Raw genomic sequence first — 15,635 nt, 5'->3', positions numbered from 1 at the left:
CATCATGCATACAAATGTCATCAATGTATTACCAGTTCACAAATTTAGTTGTTATTTCACTTTTCTTGATCAGAAAAAAAGAATCCATGTATGAAGGAAACATGACATCAAAGAACACTGGTCAGTGATATAATGGATTAATAGATGATTCCAGGACAATGGTTTGTTTGAAATATTTCTGGAGGATACCCAAAATAATGTCAAACCTTTCTTTATCTGTTCGGTCCAACAACACTTCCAATGTTTTCAAAGTGACATAATAACGCATGGTATGAAATTGATAAATATGAGAGTTTTACATGACATGACTGTGAATGAAAGCTTCCTACTTTTTAATTAATTTGATATCTCCAGGGCATTAGGAGTCTGAAAATGGAAAACGGACTGTGATACCTAGGACTGTCCCCATGCCCTTAAGTCGTTTATGCCTAAAATACTGACATAGCCACTGTGGCAAGTGGCAATAGGTACAAATTGTAAAATTACTTACAAACAGCAGAGAGCCAAATGCTCAAAGGAGAGTGCAGAAAGTTAAAGGTGTTAAGTGTGTGAACAGATAAGCAACATAAGAGGACAATGATTTATATAGGTATGAAGTTTATTATTTGAGATTTCATGAGGAGTTTTGTACAAGTTGATATTAGAGAACTGAATATGGAAAATCATGATACAATGGTTTGTTGGAATGAATAAAACATACACAATGTGACATCTTTAAATAGATGATAATAAAATACAAAATCACTGAAAAGCTGCCTTTTGGGGAAGGTGATGCACATCTTTTTGTTTGTTATAATAACATTTGTTTGTTATAATTCCATATGAAGTGCACAATAGGAAAATGGATTTTTAAACAAAGAATAAAACACTAAATGCACCATTATCGGGTGCATTTTCATAAAATCTCCGTCATACTTTTCAGGGGTATTGCAACCAAGGGGTATTAAAACTGAACAATACAATTTTTTTTTAGTTCTTTATTTTAACAAAATTACAATTCCATGGGATAGATGATACAACAAAGTGACTGACTGCAAAATGTGAATAGTAATTTGTCATGTGCCTGTATGTGGGGCTGTAGACATAACATTTTCAAAAACACTACCTGAATAATCTCCAATGACTCATTGATGAACACACTTCAAAACCAATTATTGGTTTTGTGCTTATTTCTTTGTGCGAGTTGTGCAGTTGTCTCTGACTCTTAAAATAAAAGTAAAACACAGTGAATACTTGATCCGTTTTTAAGTTTAGGGTAACAGAAAAGAAGAGGGACTTCATGACTTTTATATCATCGGTCCCTTTTTTGTTCACAAAATTTGTGTTGGCATAAACATTGTGCTCATTTATCTCCTTATGAAATATTCCATTCCATTTTCATGGGTTATAAACAGCACCGTCACCTTTACAAAACATGTAAAACATGCCCCCCTCCCTCCCTCTCTAAACATGACATCTCTCATGAAAACACAATCTGATTAAAATCAGATGTACAGTACAGTGACGTCTTTACTTACGCGGTATTCTCTTGCTGTCGCCTCTCACTACACAGCATATGTAAAGACGTTGCCCTGTACTCTACATCTGATTTTAATCAGATTGATGAAAACATGAAAAAAAAACCAAAAAAATCAAAGAAAACCTATGAAATTACAGGGAGAGATACACACAGTAAAATGTGCTATGTATACAACATTTCTCTAAATCCAATAGTCAGCCACAGTGGTGGCCTTCCTCCTACGAATTACAACAGAACAGGGAATGATGCCATTACTTTGGGATCTGAGGCATTCCAAATGCTCTCAAAATACATTGTTATGTGAAAATGCTAACATTAGCTGACATGTTATGAATACCATGGAAACAAAGATGGGATAGGATAGACCTGAAGACTCTGTGTAGGATGTTTTGAATAGCCTAAGAAGGGATGTTTAGATGTGACCTTGTATGAGTATGGCATGTAAGAACTTGTATGTGTACTCATGTTTGTCAATATGCACAGCTGATGTTTAACCTTTGAACCCTGACCTCTTGGTAAACTTTGACATCGTAAACAGATTAAGGTCTGAGTAGGCTGAAAATGGTTATTGGCGAATTCGAATAATTCTACCTGGGGGTTAGACTGATGATACACTTTGATATCAAATTTTCAAAAACTGTATTTTCTAACAGAATGCAATGAGTGATTACAGCTTGAAGATATGAAATAAATATCACCATACAAATGCAATGCAGTATCTATTTTACATTTTTGTCCTTTTTCCCCACAAACCCATCCTATTTAGTGAAATGAGAATTTCCCACAGATTAACAAATACCTATTAAGAAAAAATTGTGATCACAAAAACAAAAGCAAACCCGAACAAAATTTATACAAAGATGAAGAAAGTCACTTGGCTGCTTTTTGAGTATAAGGAATTCTAAGGAAAACAACAACAACAGAAGGGTCTTTTGATAAAAACACTTATTTTGGACAATGGAAGGCAAGCTACAATTCCTTTGAAGTTCACATATCAACCTCTGAAACAAGAAAATAAATGTCTTACAAGAAAAAAAAAACAAAACCCTGTGTTATCTGCCACACACAGCTGATTTGGTGGCATGAGTATTAAAATTTTGTTCTAGTAAAAGTTACAATGAGAAAAGATTGTACGTAGATTTGTTTTTGGAAATTCAGTGATTGAGATATCTCGATTATGGGAAATGTTGAAAATGCACAAAAGGAATGTGATAGATGCCCAACCAACATACAACTGCTGATGGCGCCACATTTGCTAAGGACAGGAAATATTGCACTTGACATGAGTTTAAGTCTCAGAAACAGACAAGAAAGGCATTTTTTGAAAAAGGGGGAATGCTGATAAGAACACACTGAAAAGGAAAGTTAAAAGTGTTCATGATACTGTAGAATTTCAGTGTCAGAAAAACATCAAAGAGGAACTGTTATTGTTATATTGATGGTACAGAATGGAATGGAAGGTGATCACTTAAGAAATGCCACAGAGTATTGATATCTGGGGCTATTTCATTAATTCTACAAAATTCTGTTCACAGTGATGTTAAATCTCGAATTTCTTTTTTTGGTTGCTAAACCGTATCGAGGGTTTACAAACCTACATTATCTATTGTTGTATGGAAAACTGACAAATTTGGACAGGTCTTTCTAGAATTCTTATTCTTCTGTATGAAAGTTTTGCAAAATTTTGAATCTGTAGTGATTACCAGATCATCTTGTGAGCCCTGTCTGACCTGCATGATAATGACTTACAACAATGAAAAGACCATGTAGCCTTAGTCCCTTTAGTGTTGTCTTCTTGTCTTGTCACTGAATGCAATAAACACCTTTGTTTGCTTTCTTGAGAATCCATATGTATAGAGACACCTATACATATGCCTGCACATACATCTGTGGGCACACACAACCCTCATGCATGTGTGCTTGCATGTCTAGTACCGACTATGCTAATGGCAACTGGATAAGCAAGCTCTTACCAAATTTTAGTTGTGATGTGGGCGTGTCGAAACTAAACTTTGTCCTAGCAGTAGAAATTACTAGAAATATATCAAAAGAATTTCGAAGCTTCCCATTAGACCAATCTAAACACATCTCTTGTTGACGAGGGATTTTGTAAAATCGGGTAAAATTCCTTCAAAATATATTACATTGATGATAAAATCTCTCAAATGCAAGTACATTGTACATTGAAAGTATAAACCAATAATCAAGAAATTAAAATCAATATAAAGAAATCAAAGTGGACTAAGTTCATCAATAAAATATTTTATGCCATGATATTAAGAAAATTATTTTTTGAAGGTTCGTCGGAGCTATAGAAAAACTGCAGAAGACAAACAGCTTGTAACATTGCTAGAGGAGAAATTTTGTCAATGTGTGTGCTTCAAGACAGAGAATATGAATTTTTGTGGAGGAATAGTTTACATGTGGAATAACTTCCTGAAAAGTGCATTTCTGTGAGATGAAAATGTAGTGGCAATGACTTTGAAACAAAAAACGCATTTACATGAATTGATGCTGACACTCTTTAACATGAACAAAAATTTTCCGAACTTGATAAAACTAGCTAATAACTTCTGTGTCCATTAAATATGTTTTCTATATTACTCTGTAAAGCAGCCCAAAACAAACAAAACCCAGAAATGTCATATTTTGTAAATTGTTGGTTGAAATACTGAATCTAGTTCATCTTGCTGCTTATCCAAATCCTTGTCTTAAAAAAAATGTCATTAAAATATCCAAAGTCTGCATAGTATAGTTGTGGAAACTCCACAAACTCCCTCAACACCCCTCCCCGAAATTCCTTTGAACATAACAGTTGCCATGTGAACAACCAATGGCAGAGCCTCAAACAGTTTTTTTTCAGTATTTGACAGGACAGTGGCTGGGTATCTTCTGCATGTCCCTCTGTTGTGTGTTATGATTTACACATAGAAGACCACATGTCTATAAGATTGTCCAAACCAAACAAGTATCCATCTTCCCTGTTGCCTTCAACCCACGCCGTCCTGTGATCATTCGTTTGACCTTCTGGTAATGCGACTGTCTTGCCAAAGTCAATCATCCAGATGCTGGCTTTGCCGTTTTTGTCATGTACGAACAGTAATGAGCTGCCAATTACCTGCAAAAGATATATATATCTGTAATGTGACAAGAGTGTCATTGGAACAAGGCCAGCATGACCACTGCCACACTGGACTTGTGACATCAGAGAAGACAGGACACTGTGCATTGTGTGTCTGGAGATGCTTCTCTGCCTAGCCATTAAAATATTAATTGATAACAAAATCTTGCAAATTCAGAACAACTTGACAATGGTTCTAGTCTGGAATAAGACATCGTTGATGACACAGTCCCCACTTGTTAATAATGGGTACTTTGATTACATGTCCTCAGAGAGGATAGAGTCCTCTTCATTAGTTAGGTCTGTGATAAAAATACTTTGATACAGATGGCGCTCAATGGCCAAGAATGAGTTCCATGGTGATGAAAACGTAAAACCAATGTAGGCTACCATCCTAAAGTTCATAAATGAGTCAACTAGGAATAATCACAGGATGTTGCAAAACATTTTTGCATACAATTCTAACACTTAACAGATTATCACTGGTACCATATTCATAAAGTTTGATGCAGTATTTACAACACTATGAGATCAACATCTGTATCAAGTTTCATCACATTTGACATTGTATTAATTTGTGGCTATATCACCCTAATTAGGAAAGTTCATTACTTATGCAATTACAAATTAATTAAAATGACACTGATAAATGTCTTTTTCAATGTTAAAGCAATGTGAGCTTAACATCGGTTAACATCTGTATAAAGTTTCATGAATTTGATGCAGTACATATTTCTTGACATATCAGCCTACTTACGAAACTTCAATAATTGACATGTTACTGCTACATGACATGAAACAAATTGACGAGCATATGTATGAAATAGGTCAATGTCAACTTTGAATGATACTGGTGGAAATATGTCTGAGTTATGGCTCTGTACATGAAAACATCGTAATAAAATGGCTGCCTAGAGACCATATTGGATCGTATCACATAAAAAATCGACGTACATATGTATGACATAGGTCAATGTCCTTGTACCAACTTTGAATAAAATCGGTTGAGATATGCCTGAGTTATGCCTCTGTATATGAAAAAATCGTAACAAAATGGCCACACAGCAGCCATATTGGATTGTATCACAAAACAAATTGACGTGCATATCTATGACATTGGTCAATGTCCTTGTACCAACTTTGAATAAAATCGGTTGAGATATGCCTGAGTTATGCCTCTGCATATGAAAAAATTGTAATAAAATGGCCGCCTAGCGGCCATATTGGATTGTATCACAAAACAAATCGACGTGCATATCTATGAAATTGGTCAATGTCCTTGTACCAACGTTGAATAAAATCGGTTGAAACATGTCTGAGTTGTGGCTCTGTACATGAAAAAATCGTAATAAAATGGCCGCCTGGCGGCCATATTGGATCGTATCACAAAACAAATTGACGTGCATATCTATGACATTGGTCAATGTCCTTGTACCAACTTTGAATAAAATTGGTTGAAACATGTCTGAGTTATGGCTCTGTACATGAAAAAATCGTAATAAAATGGCCGCCTGGCGGCCATATTGGATCGTATCACAAAACAAATTGACGTGCATATCTATGACATTGGTCAATGTCCTTGTACCAACTTTGAATAAAATTGGTTGAAACATGTCTGAGTTAAGGCTCTGTACATGAAAAAATTGTAATAAAATGGCCGCCTGGCGGCCATATTGGATCGTATCCCAAAACAAATCGACGTGTATCTGTATGACATATGAAGTAATCCTTGTACCAAGTTTGAATGAAATCGCTTCTTGCATCTCTGAGATATCTGTGTGAACGGACGGACGGACGCACACACGCACGCACGCACGGACGCACGCACGGACATGACCAAACCTATAAGTCCCCCCGGACGGTGTCCGTGGGGACTAATAAAAAGGACGGGATGCGTTCTACAGACACAGTACTCCCAAATAATCATGTGATGCCGGTACAAACAAGTCCACATGTGTACTAGCGCGTATGGAAATACACGTATGTCTATGCGCATTTGCGCACATGGCTTTGTTTGTACTGCGGTCGATTTGAATTCCGGGTTTGGCCTATTGGCACTTCCTCCTGATATGAAGGGGGCAACTTCTTTGCTGTATTTGTCAAGGGCTGGGAATTTTCAAGCAGTACCACAGTAACAGATGTGTCAAAATGGCATTGATTACTTTTATTGCGCAGTAAGAATATGGATTGTTTCCCTTCCGAACAGAAACAGTAAGATGGACTAATGGACATATTTTATTCATTCTATTAACATGAAAATAGGACCTGTGAACAATTTCATTTTCAAATATATGATCGAAACATTTGGTTTGACATGGGAAAGATTGGTCAGCAACCAATTAATCTATGACAGGAATCCTACCTCATGCGTATTGAAGAATGGTGATGCTTCAAGCGTTGCTCTGACTGCCCGTAGTCTTCGAAGGTACTTGGCGCACACAATTTTATCACCCTCTGAGAAGAAATTCAGGCAATCCATGATTTGTGCCTTTGACTTGACAGTTTTGTAGTCCCTGCTTGAATGCCCATCACCCTTCTGTAACAAGAAAACAAAATAGTTAGTCTGCATAAGAATTCATGTTGTTTTTCAATGAAATTTGTACTGCTGGTTTCATCATGTGTTTGGAAGGCACCAAATAAATTGATACAAATGTATTTCTATGACAATTTGTCCAGCTGACATGGGAAGTACACTGCGGATTCCAAAACAAAGTGGGGTGAAGGTGAGTCACTATCCTGACCTTTCCTTTTGTTGCAAAAGCAACCATTTGCAGTGTGTTTTGTAAAACTGTCAGAGCGAAAAAGTGTTTTTGCTGTGATTTTGTTCTTACTGAAAAGATACTATATGAAAGACTGCTGTTTGAAATTTTAGCCAAGATAAAATGTTTTATTTCACCAAAAGTGTTTTGCATTTAGAAATCCTACTAACCAATTGTTGATGGACTTTGGCACATTTAAACAGCGCTTCCTCTAAATATTCCTACGTAGATCTGGGCAAACAATGAGATGAAATGGGGATGTGCCTGCTTGGGTGGTGGAGATGGAGGAAATAAGGAATGTGAAACAGTAGCTGTAGACCATGGGCGACACTGACATTCCCTGGGGAAATATTCCTACTCATACAAAGTGTGTCAGCAGATTGCTTGTTCAGGTGACTTAAGCTGGGAAAACTACTTGTTTTTCTGCATGGACAGCACAGTGTTAGGAGAAAAACAGCATAGTTCCATGAAAAATGCATTCAAAAAGCCAGACTTTGTGTTGCACTAATGACAAGGCCTTGGATTCTGTGAATTTTCTAGCTGGATAATACCCATGAGACATCCATTTTACAAGAAGTATTGCATGGGGGCATTGTTGCAAGAGCAGTCATACCCTTGTTGTGAAAATTAGCACTGTCGTCTTCTTTGGTTTAGTTTACTTTGTCACAACATTTCTTGAAACATATTGCGAAGTACTTGAACGTTGACGGAAAATAGGAAATACTTGTGATAGGATGTAATTCACTGTTAATGACTCTGTTTCAGTGACTGTGAGAGGTGGGATAAGCAGGAACTGACATGCATTAGAATAGAAAAAACCCACTCCACCACATCTGCTGATGTCAACTTCAGCCTTGGATATTGCTGTTTGCCAGTTCTACGAATCACAGAACTGTTAAAGTGTTAACAGTAATTGTCAGTCACACCTGATTTAAAAGGAGACTTTGACAATGTTTCCAATAAAAGCATAAATTAGACTGGAAACTGAAAGGTCAAATTATGCCTTGGGAGTTCATCACTCTTGACTGGGATCAGCTTAATAACATGCTTTTCTGAACCAATGGGAAAATTGAAGTAACACTTTTCTGAGCCAATCTTGAGAACAGAAGAACTTGCTATTTTACTAGTGGTCAAGAATTTGTCTGGTCAAATTTTCATCATTATTTTTACATAGTTAGAGACATAGAGTTTCTTATTCTACTTATGAAAATCATGTAAAATAGCCTATGTAGTATATGTATGAGATATATTATGGTTTTTGTTGATAACTGATTCTCGTCTGGACAAGAATCATTTGTAAACAAAAACGCTGCACACCAGCCTCTGCACACTGTAGACTGTGCACTACTTTTGAAAGTCTAATAACTAGTATTTCAACATACCCTTGAGAGATGAAGAAAATGTACTTATTTTCTAGTACAGAAGCGATGAACACACTATAAAATGAGATAGTTACTGACTCTCTTCAAATGTGAGGGTGATATTGTGCATGCATGTCCTCATGTTTGATGGTGATACTTGGTGATAAAGGCTGATTTAGAAAGGCTGATTATATTCCATGGTTATGATCTTCACAACCACTTGACAAAACATTTGTAAATTTAGAAATGCCCTTAGCTGGTTTTTAAAGAAACCAATGAGTTGATGAGAGCATCCGCCGTCTTCAAAAGTCTTATTACAAGCACTTATGTGTTTCTACATACATCAGATGGCCCACAGATTCTCATCTCACAGAGACCATCTGCCTAATGTCTGAGTTGGCAGTCTTCATACTTAGTTTGCAACAACTACAAGTATGGTCTCATGGTAAAATTCCAATCTGTCTTCAGTCCTGTGTCCCTAACAATAAAGTTATAACAGTCCCAACAATTCATAAAGCATGCTTTCCCCAATTTAAGTCTTAAGCTGAGCCTCGTTCCCACCAAAAGATTTCCTAAGCCAACCTGAGACATTTCTCAACCTTTTCGAAACATATACCGTTACGTTCCTAATAGCCATACCAAAGATCCAAACAATGCTCTCCCTATTAAACAAACTGATTTGTCATCATGTCAAAACCAAACTCACAAGTGAACTATTCCCTGTATACTTGCATAAAGCCATATATTACCTTGATTCCTTCTATTCTAAAGCCAAGACTGGCAGACGAACTGACGTGTTCTCGCCATTGCATATATCTAGGTTTTGTAATAGCACCTAATTCATGCTCTTCAGCCGTTGGTTCATTTGGATCAATGTCTATCATCTTCTGATACATGTCCTGCCAAAGAAAGATGAACAAATTCATATCAAAAAGTCCTTTCCAATAGGTTGTCATGTGTTTAAAAGTATGTTTACAACAAAATGGTGAACTTCTAGTAATTGCAAGGGGGTAGTTAAGAATTAACAACTTGGCAGTCACCTATTTACAACATGGGCAGTCATTTAATTGAAACAACAATGTAGTTAATGTGTTTTCACTTGGATTGTATCTGCGTGTACAACCTGGAAGGCATGCATTAAAAACAGCTAGTTGCCTGCTAATAACCATTCTGTCATGAGTTTACAAATGGAAGGTCATATATTTACAGCAAATCAACCATGTGTTCATAACAAGATAACAAATATGTTTACAAACAGGCAGGTATACCTCACAATGTGTTTCTAAAGCATTTAAAACAGAATATCAGATATGTAAAACCGGGTAGGCACGTAGGCAGTGATGACAACAAGTACTCTTCTTACAATATGGTGCAGTCAAATTTATTTTTTGAGGGAATTGTTTATTGATAGTGCCATGTATAACAGGCACACCATCATCACAATAGTGTAATGTTCAAAACAAAATAACACACTGGATTCATATTTCAGAGTCTGCTCACCTTTCGAAGTTTTGGTTTTTCTCTTGCTTTGGTGAGTTCATCTTCTAAATATGTCCTGCAAATATACGTAACAGGAACGTCATTTGCCTTGCATTTTGTATGTCATTCAACTACTGACATCCATATATAGAATGGTCTACACGACCTGTCAACATGAATGTGAAGAACCCTCTTGTTCCTTCCGCCTTTCTACGACACTTCAGTTCAGCACATTTACAAGAAAGGGCTTTCCTGGAACTGATAGTCTACTAACACAATAGCAGAAACCTCAATTGCTTTCGGCCTGTATCTTCATGTTTGCTGATTTCTTTGCTGTTGAAAATGACTTCATAAAAACTTACCTTGTGCCTATCTTACAGTCCATTACTGAGGGTGCATCAAAATCTTGAAGCAAATCTTGCATTTGGACATATTCTGATAAATTAAAATTAAGGAAAAGATAGCACTAAAGCTTACAGAATGAGTGGCTGTGCCCTCCCTTTGATCAATCTTTTATCTTCCAGAGCGTACATGGCTGACAAACATTCCAACCACCTGCTGAATGCCGATTCTGTACAGTGTCTAATTTTAAACACTTCGCAGACTAAACAGTAAAGAAAATACAATGCAAATTGGCAATCCAAACCTTCTGAGGGGGAAGAACAGTGACGCTTTTTAATCAAACCCATACTATTGTAAGTATGGGGTCAACTTAAAGGTATACTGTCGCCTGTTCCAATTTTTCCACAGTTACCATGGAAAGAGAAAACCTAACCAATCACAGATTTTAAGCGGGTGGCCCCTTTTTAAAAACAGCGCCATCACACGAGCATTTTGAATACCAAGGAACGCCCCTTTGACCATATATGGGCATATTTAGATTACAGGTGACTGTATAACTTTAAACATCTAAACAATAGAGGGAGGCCTTTATGCAGAGAAGATTACTCCTGGCAGCAGAACATAATATTTAACATGAGTACAGCCCCATTTTCTTGGCAGTCTAGGGAGTAACATATAAGTGTGGCAAACTCTTGAAATATGATTGATAGTTTTACTTGTACTGTTCTACCATCAACATGATAAAAGGATACTTTCTCCATTTTTTTCCACTTCTCCTTTGTACTCTGGTATATAAGGCCGTAATATATCTTTCATCAGCGCTCCCAGGCATTTGCGCTCTTTTGGGCAAAATTTCTTCAGAATGGTTCCACAATCACCGGCCTTGAAGTTACCTGAATAATGAGGGAAGATCATGATTAATGGTTAATATGACATGGTTTTGGTGATTTCTAACTTCCTTGTATTTCTTCAGTTCCGGTAAAACATTTAAATTGCTATTTTTGCATCCTGTATTGCAAGAATAAGGATATTCTGTATCCTTGTGTCTGACAATGAAACATTTCATCTTGAAAAGTCAACAGGGTTTCAAAACAAGCATGCCATTAAAATGACAATACAGATGAACTGTGCATGCGTCTTGTTCACACAATCCAATGAACAAACCGTCATTGTCAGAATGATAGGTTATCACAGTTTTGCAATATCAAAAACAGCCTGTGGATGAGGAGGTCAAAGGTCAACCAGAACCAATGGCTAATCATTCTCATCAGAACAAATACGACTTTGCTGTATCTTGGTGACGCTTGCTATCCAGCTCAGACCTCTACAGTTCCACTAACTATACAGTTCAGAGTAATGCATCACATTGTAAGCAACAAAGTAATGTATGTGCCTCTATTTTCTCAGTTCTCCACTCAAGGGAATGATACGAGCTATGACATTTGGCATCAAAAAACGGGTCTATCCTTGTCATGAGGAAATTAAGCTCATGTTGCCTGATAAATTTTTCATAATCAACAAAACTGACTGATTTGAACTGTATCTGCGAAGTCTTTCACATGCCAAATGTACAACGAGGTTCATAAGACATGGTTTTGGTACAAGACTAGTGTTTGAACAATCTCATGCAATGTCCGTAGAGAAACATGTCACACACTAGGTGTGATCACACTTTCCTTTGGGCTGTCATGTGTTTCTTTCCTGTTTTATTTGAGAAATCATTAATTCTATTTTTAAGGAAACCTGAAAACCAAACATGTCTGATAATTACCCAGGTAGTCTCTGAGGAGAGGAAATTACAGATTAAACAGAGACACTTCATCATCTCTGGGACTCATTATCTTACGCAACTGTCAAAAGCATGGACAACAACATCACATATCACTGTGTGTGGCTTTCTTCACTTGATAACACTTCTACATGGAAAAACTACTCAAAATATTCTGGTATAAGATATCTTCTGTTGAAATTTGGCACTTGTCATCATCTTTGGGAATTATAACATAGTGAGACTATTTAAAATTGATAAAAAAGGAAACTGAAAGTCCTTTGCTTGTCAGTACATCCCTCACCAATACACTAAATGACTAAAATATTAGCAAGGACAGATACAATTTACACAGGAGTAAATTAAGAAACCATTGCCCAAAAGTAGCTGAAGAATGAATATTGAACTGCAGCGGCATATTTTTTTACTAGGTTTGTTTGTTCTGGTTTACACAATGAGGATTAAGGATATGTTATCAGCAATTATTGACATTTATCAAAGTTGCAGTTCAGAAGCTACACTTCGGCTACCAAATAAATTGCAACTGCTGCACGGCTGCTGCCTTATCATTACTGTAGTGCAGCCTGCCATCTTTTATTCTACAATCGCCCTTCCTCAATTTCTATATGCCTGCTCCCGCAAAATGGAAAGCAATGCCCATTAACCCAACATAATGTGGTGAGTGCAGAGTGGGTGGATACAAAACAGCTCAAGGAAAAGTAAGGATAATTATCATTAAATAGGTATACTTTTTTCTCTTCCTATAATTTGTAATCTATTTTTTTTAATAGACCTGATTGACTGATAATTACGGGGGAAGCAAGGAAGATCAATGTCACGTATTTCATCCAGCGGTTTGCTTCAAAGCAAGCCACCGGATGTGAAAAGGGTTGAACAAAATACAGAGCAATCTGTATGACGGTGAGCTACAGTAGAAAGGCTTTGTAGTATACTGTGACCTGTCCTCGTCCCAACTGAATTGAATCAGCTAAATCGAGGATAAAGTTCACATCATAGTCCAACAGCATGGTCTTTGTGAAATGTCATATTTTAAGATAGATGACAATAAAATGTCATGTCTGCTTGTTTTGATTGATGTCACAATCTTCCAATTAAAAAAAAACATGTAACGTGCAATATCAGGACAACTGATACTACCTGATGACATATTGTCCAGCTCTGACTACTTGACCCCAAAATCAAACAAAAAAGTGGCAAGCACACTTCACTGACAAAGGTGGAAGTAGGACGCTTTACCTTGGTGACCAGCTAACTGCACCCAGGGGTACTTCTTTTTGAAAGATTGTACAAACGGAGACCAGTGAACCATGTTACGTATCTTCTTCCATGAGCTTGACTGTCAAAATAAAAAAAAAGACACAGACTTTATTGAAATGTTAATTTTAGTTAACGCTGCCATTTGCATTGTTTTGGTACTTCCCCTCCATTGCCCTACATTCCAACCTACACTTTATGTTCCTTTGTTAAAACTGCTTATAATTTCAAATGATGGTTTATGAATTTTTTAATGGTGGTGATGGAAACTGGATCACTGAATTCATGCAGCATTGCTTAATTTACTTCTTTCCTGCAACTGTTAATCGCAGAATCAGTGAGTAAACGCAGATTTGAAGTCCTGAGAACAACTGACCCTGTCCTTTGAAAGCAAACAGATCAAGTTTTCCACCATTGCACCACCAGGTGCTACAGCCCACTTCGATTTCAATAGTGTGGGTTGACTGAAAGAGAGGGGACCAGCAGCTGTCTCGACACAGCCTGGTTGGGGGAAAAACCCAAGCAAGTGCTTTGTGTTAGAACGAGTGAAGTGCTCAGAACCCAGAAATGACCTGCTTATCGGGTTAGACAGAAGGGGATTTTGTTTCTGTTTTGGTTGCAGATATACAGGCTGTTTTAAATTATATAAAACACATCAGTGGTATTTATAACGTTATTGAGAAAAACGCAAACAGTTTCCGTTAGTTTAACTGTCACAGTCAACACAGCAATGGCATTTGCTTTACTGATAATGTACCTGCCTTCTATAATCCTCTTTTTTTGGATTTTAAAATTTGTATTGTGATATTTATATCATTAATTATTATTCTTAGACAATTGTGCATGCTTCAAGTGTACATGCATATTCGCAGCTTTGTGTTGTGTTGTTGTTAGACAATTCAAAGCAGGGGATTACAAACATGACGTTATATATAGCCAAACCACCCAAATACCCAGGCAAAACCTTGAGCTACTGTAGTGCAGCTGCACAACCTACTGAGTGATAACCATAGCTAATGATATTGCTTAAACAGATAGTTAACATGACAAGATGAAATTTACATGTACGTTTGATTGGGAGGGGGAGGGAATTGTTTGATTTCAGTGGAAACATGAAGAACTTTTTATAAAGGGATGTTCATTGTAATGAGGTATGATGTGTTGCGGCATACTGAGATTCACCAAACTATTGTCCAGAACCTCTTCTTACATTTCGTTAACCCAAGAGAGAGAGAGTCATTTTCAGGGTTTTAAAACTATAGAGATATTCTGGACTACCCAACCTACATCTTGTGATAACTGAAACTTAAAGTCCTTTGGTGACAGCTGTGATTCAAATGGTTGAAATTCCCACCCGCTCTGCATGGATGCTGAGCCATCAGCAGCTCTATTGAGTTTTCTTCTTTGTTTGAAATGTTTCATCAGGGCAACCAAGTGGTAAGCTTAGAATGAAAGAGATTTAGGGATTGAGTGACATTGTACCTCGGCCAAAACTGACCAAGCATCTGTCAGAAAATCATTTGGAGAGTGACATGAGCATGCCGTTTGATTGCTCTTTAGCTAGATAAAAGCATAAATCCCTTTTTACAAGGTTTATGATAAAAAGAAATGATGAGCTATGCAGATGAAACTGAATGCGTAGATGAGATCAGAAAGTCATCCAGTGGCCAATCTCCTGTATCATCTATTGGGTATGACTTTCGAAAAACCAACTTGTAATTGTCAGTACTGTATGTGTGCAGTTTTGAATAAGACTGATCACAGGCACTGCCACTGGGCAGGGGTCCATTCTCCCAGGAAAAGCTTTATGAGAAGAATCAAGGAATTGTATCACGACAGTTCTGATAGCCGGAAAATTCCTTCTCACCAAGCTAAGGCAAGAAATTTGGGTTGTTACATCAGTTTTTACACTGTATTTGTTAGTGAGGAAGTCTAGGTTGCACACACTATATTGACGGTACAGTATTTTTTTCCTTTATTCATTAACTGCATGACATTTTTTATAAATGAA

The 15,635-nt window shown here is 37.0% G+C and overlaps 1 protein-coding gene across 1 annotated transcript in view; it reads right to left on the bottom strand.

The window, feature by feature from the left end:
• Positions 1 to 580: 580 nt before the first annotated feature.
• The window catches only part of LOC139150146 (serine-rich adhesin for platelets-like), an 84,839-nt gene continuing 69,784 nt past the window's right edge, over positions 581 to 15,635 (bottom strand). The window contains exons 2-8 of the mRNA XM_070722329.1: positions 13,607 to 13,706; positions 11,334 to 11,474; positions 10,602 to 10,674; positions 10,261 to 10,315; positions 9,510 to 9,659; positions 7,003 to 7,176; positions 581 to 4,637 (exon numbers count right to left, since the gene is read on the bottom strand). Coding sequence (XP_070578430.1) covers positions 4,434 to 4,637; positions 7,003 to 7,176; positions 9,510 to 9,659; positions 10,261 to 10,315; positions 10,602 to 10,674; positions 11,334 to 11,474; positions 13,607 to 13,706 — 897 coding nt within the window. The 3' untranslated portion in view covers positions 581 to 4,433. The remainder of the gene's footprint in view (positions 4,638 to 7,002; positions 7,177 to 9,509; positions 9,660 to 10,260; positions 10,316 to 10,601; positions 10,675 to 11,333; positions 11,475 to 13,606; positions 13,707 to 15,635) is intronic.

This window comes from Ptychodera flava, chromosome 14 (genome assembly GCF_041260155.1).
Source record: "Ptychodera flava strain L36383 chromosome 14, AS_Pfla_20210202, whole genome shotgun sequence".
In the NCBI taxonomy this organism is placed as follows: Eukaryota; Metazoa; Hemichordata; class Enteropneusta; family Ptychoderidae; genus Ptychodera; species Ptychodera flava.
Note: the sequence above shows the minus strand (reverse complement) of the source record. Positions and strands in the feature narration are given on the sequence as shown.